Source organism: Lolium rigidum, chromosome 4, assembly GCF_022539505.1.
Source record: "Lolium rigidum isolate FL_2022 chromosome 4, APGP_CSIRO_Lrig_0.1, whole genome shotgun sequence".
Lineage (NCBI taxonomy): Eukaryota > Viridiplantae > Streptophyta > Magnoliopsida > Poales > Poaceae > Lolium > Lolium rigidum.
This window is the reverse complement of record NC_061511.1, coordinates 214,062,935-214,067,813: the sequence shown is the minus strand read 5'-3', so window position 1 is coordinate 214,067,813 and position 4,879 is coordinate 214,062,935. Positions and strand designations below refer to the sequence as shown.

Below are 4,879 nucleotides of genomic sequence, written 5' to 3'. Positions count from 1 at the left end.
CACCGCTGCGGCTGTCGAGCAGCCGAGAAGTTGGCTCGCGATCTCCTCTGACATGGAGGAGAGGAGCACGCCTTTGACCCTCTGGTCCTGTGTCCACCACGTAGCGTACGCAGGGTTGGGAACGGACTGGGCAGCATCGCCCGTTCCATCGGCGACGGTCTCGGCCGGAGCAGCGGCTGTACCATCGAGGAAACCGTGAAGAGAAGCGCCAGAGAGGTTGGTGAGGGAGAGCGCCCGCCAGAGAGCAAAGTTGCCCCGATCAAGCCGAACCGCGATCGGAGTGACCACGGCTGGAGCAGCGGCAGCGGCCGGAGGAGCGACGATGGGCCCGAGGATGGTTGAGGACTGGGCAGAGGTGGTCGTCATCGCCATGAGAAGGGGCGACGGAGGTTGACCTTGCGGATGGCGGCGGCGGCGGCGGCTGCGCGGGTTTGGCTCTGATACCAAGTTTGTTTAGGGTTTCGTGGGGTCAATGCCTCCACATATCTCGTATATATATAGACCAACATACAATGTACAATACAGCAGGTACCCGTATACAACACGTATACGAGTCCGTTTCCAACAGTTCCATACTGTATGTACTTTGCACATAGCACTGCACTAGTTCTCACCACCGGATCCACTGATCATTCCACGACCACCAGCGCGCCGGCCATGCACTCCTCGTCGCGCCGGAACCGCGTCTGCCTCGCGATGAACGACTCCACCGTCCGCCGGAACTCCTCCGCGTCCTCCGTCCCGGGGGCCCAAGCTGCCACGTCCCGCGCCGACGCCGACGACCGCCGCCTGCGCCCGTTCTCCGACTCCGAACGCCGCATCACCGGCATTATCAGCTGATGTTCCGGGGACGCAGCGCGCCGGGATCCGCTGATGCCGCGCGAGCTCATCTTCTCCGACCTGCTCCGCCTCGGCGCGCGTGCCTTGCTCAAGGCGGCCCGCGCCACCGCGGCCTTTACCGCCGGCTTGACCTCCTCCTCGAACACCGTCGCCATTTCCCTGCAGGGGAGCACCTCGGCCGCCGATGTAGCCACCACCGCCACCGATGCTTCGCTTTCCGGGGTAGGCGTAGGAGACGGCGTTGTCGGGGCAGCGAATGAAGAAAAGCTTCCGACGGCCGGAGCCTCGGTGGTCAGGGCGGCGGCGGCAGCTGCTGCAGGGTGGTGGTTGGTGGCGGAGGAGACCGGTGACGACTCGCGTTCGCGCCTGGAGAGCGCCAGCAAGAGCAGCACGATGGCGTTGCCGAGGACGAACACGATGCGCGGGCTGAAGAGGAGGCTGCCGGCGACGCGCACCGCGGCCGCGGCGGCGGACGGCGCGCGGGACGAGGACCAGGACAGGAGCGCCAGCAGCGCGAGGAGCTCGCCCACACGCAGAATCCGGAACAGGAGGCGTAGCCGAAGAGCTGCTCCGGTCGCGGCCATGGCGGACAAGCAATCGTGTCGTGTGGGCTGCTGCGACGAGCACGCACGTGGTGCTGGTTCTTGGGGTTATGCTCTGTTTTGGGTTTTTGGAGGGGAGCGTTGCGAGAAGAAGAGGTAGCAGTTGGCAGAGGCGAGGTGGATCGGGTGTTTATATAGGCGATTTCCGGTCGGCGATTTCCGGTCGGCGATTTCCGGTGGCATTTTTTTTTTATAGATATATGTCTCCTTAGTGTATTTTTTTTTAACGAAAAGTGCCTTTGCCATATGAGCACTACTGCTCCTGATTTTTTAAAATTATATTTTTGGATTACAAAAAGTTGAAAATAAATACCCACATACATATAAATATTCCGAAGATACGGTAGAAAATTTGGAGAAAAATATGTTGTATTTTGAGCTATACAAAAAACACAAATTTTTGATAAATATATGCCCCTATACATAGCCAGAAATTTGTTTTTTTTACTTGTAGATCAAAATATAATGCGATTTCTACTGAAACTCCGCACGACAATTCAGAACATGTGTATGTATTCGTGGAATAACTGTGACGATTTTTTAAACGCAGATGTACAATTTTTAAATATTTTAAGAACTAAGAGCTCTGATTCTCATGTGCACCAAATTTGCTTTCACTTTTAATGGAATTGTTGTATGGGCATGGTGCCTTCTTTTAATTAGATGAAAGGAAAACTGGTGCCGGTTATGGAAATTTGGAATCTTTATCAACCTTTGTACTCCATGAAGTGGAGAGGTGTTTTAGTATACTAGGATGATAGTGGCTGGTGGGTTTCAATAACCACCAGAATATTATGAAGTTTGATAGTAGTGGGTATTGAAGTCAAAAGGATTCTACATTCAGAATGTAATACAAAGTGCATAGAGGAAGCAGTTGTGTGCTAAGTGATTTTTGTATTATCTTGGAGGACTGGTGTTGGTGACAGGAAATGTACAACAAAGCTTATGTATTATAAGCGTGGTGTTACTGTTGGATGACCATAATTTCCTGGCAACAATACTCAGACAGAATATTAGAACCACCCAAGAGTTCTATCTTGGTACTAGTGGTAAGTGAAGTCAAAAGAATCCAAATTGGAAATAAGTATGCCAAAGTATACATCAAGGGAAACTAAAAAAAGTGTCCTCTTCTCTCCAAGTGGCACGACAATAAAATTGTTCCATGTACAATGACCGAGTGTAATATCTTGATTGATTTCTCCGGTTTATCGATACATTTTCGGGCAAGGCTTGCAACGTGACGTTTTATTCCAGAAGAACCAAAATGCGCTCTTATTGATATTCCAACAACTCAAAGGTATCCCCGGTGCATCTTTGGGTTGCGGGACTCCAAAAACATATGAATAGAAATATGCTAAGCATATGAATTAGATGTGATGACATGCAACATTTAAAAAAAATACAAGAGTGCAACGGAGCTATGTTTGGTTGCAGCACGGAAAGAACGTACAAATTTTCTTGGAATGTTTCGATGCTTCACATAGTTTTAATACAAGCAAAGGTAATTTCCTCAAGGTTGAAGTCATTCGGCCCCTTTATATTTAGAGAGTTGATGTAGATGAGTAGCATGTACGAAATATCGCCATGCATGTTTTGCAATGTTACGAAAAAATTGTACAGGCACAGTAGTTTTTAGTTGCTAGGACAAGTGTTGTTTTGTATGGAAATGTACATCGAGGCCTTATAAGTGAAAGAAATGGAGAGTTGTTACAGCTGGATGAAAATGATTAATGTATTGGTGGTCCATTCGGAATTAAGTATCTGCTTAGGTCGGTCCATTCAGAATTGAGTTAACCTCTCCACTTCTACTTCTAGGTTGACTATATTCATAGGCGGATCTACCGTTCCTGTTGCCCGGGCAGCCGCCCGGGCTTCCGGCCGGCCGACAAGCCTATTTTCGCTCGTATTTCATATGAATTTGATGAAAAATTAGCATACTAAGCATGTTTGCCCGGGCTTCGAAATTCTCTTGGGTCCGCCTATGACTATATTATGACCTAAGGTTCTAACTCAAGAGATGATGATGTTAGCATCTGAAAAGATGGTTATATCTCCCCCTTCTGATATTTGGTGAATATTGATTTGGACAGAGAACAATTGAATAGACCAATGTTTGATATTAGAAATTAATTGTGTTCATTTCCTTGTCATAAGTTCAAGAATTGAGTTTGAGAATACCATGATGATGAGGGTATGAACAGATATTGGATAGACACATGATTTCTCCTCCTTTATATTGTAATTGGATATGCACCTATGAGTTGTTGCATGGAATACCATATTATTACCATTTAAAATATCTGGTACTTAATCCTTAATATTTTTTTATTGTTAGTTCTAGTTTCATTTGATCTAACCCATAGATCAAATCATATTTACCCAAAACAAAGTTTTTGCAAATGTTCATTGAATGTCCTTTTGCGAAGATAATTTGGCGTATGGTGTACTTAGCCTATAATATCTCTCCACCAGCTAATATTACTAATATGTTTGGTAGATGGCTCAATGGAGTGAGGAAAGAGGATAAACAAAAAATTCGAATTGGTGTCTCGGCCATTTGTTGGGCCATGTGGAGAACTAGGAATGATATTATATTTAACAAACAAAATGGAACTAATTTTTTGCAGGTTATCCGGCGAGCTGCGCACTCAATTCAGCAATGGGTGCTACTTCTTCCGTTTGAACAGCGGGAACCTATGGTTATTGGATGCAACCGGATGCTAGTGGTTGCTCAGGACTTCTTTTTCCAGGCTACTGGGTGGCGGCATCTTAATAGAATAGCAAATGCATAGCTTTTCTATTAGCCATATCTACAGCTGGTTGATTCTTGTATCGACCCTAGCTTTTCTGTGATTGTAATAAGTGAGATTTGGATCTTGTATGACTTGATACTTTATTTTTAATAAAGAAAGCCGTGTGCATCTATTGATGCAGAGGCTGGGGCTATGCTCCTTTATCGAAAAAAATATAGAATTTTATCGCGCTCAACTTGATGATCTACTTCAATTCCATCTAACTAAGTGAAACTTCAGTCACTTTGACACGTTTTATTTAAAAGCGCGAAAATTTACTAGATTTTCTATGCCTGTCTATTTCTAGTCTTTAATACTTGGATGTTGCACGGAGGGAGTAAGATACAATATCACTACCTCTCCTCGCTAACTATGGTACCACATAAGCATGTTGCCTATGATAATGTGTGAGAAACCTGCCATTGTGAAAGGCCTAAACAAAGCTACTCCATCCATCCTTAAAAAAGCTCCTCCACTTTGTTCAAATACAGCGGTATACATGCATACTGTAGTTATAGATACATCCTTATTTAGGAAAAGTTGAGCATCTTTTATTGATACGGAGGGAGTAGTTTTTTTGGTGGTTGTACTTGATAGAACAGATTTTTGTTTAGAATTTCATGTAAGAAAAATCCATATTGTATG

The 4,879-nt window shown here is 45.6% G+C and overlaps 1 protein-coding gene across 1 annotated transcript; it reads right to left on the bottom strand.

Moving 5' to 3' along the window:
• Positions 1 to 585: 585 nt before the first annotated feature.
• LOC124707957 lies at positions 586 to 1,427 on the bottom strand. Its single transcript, XM_047239649.1, has one exon. It carries the CDS (start codon positions 1,422 to 1,424, stop codon positions 630 to 632), a length of 795 nt encoding a protein of 264 aa, XP_047095605.1. The 5' UTR covers positions 1,425 to 1,427; the 3' UTR covers positions 586 to 629.
• Positions 1,428 to 4,879: the final 3,452 nt, after the last annotated feature.

Excerpts from the sequence above, each read along its gene's own strand:
- LOC124707957 (XM_047239649.1), bottom strand. The coding sequence starts at position 1,424 with ATGGCCGCGACCGGAGCAGCTCTTCGGCTACGCCTCCTGTTCCGGATT.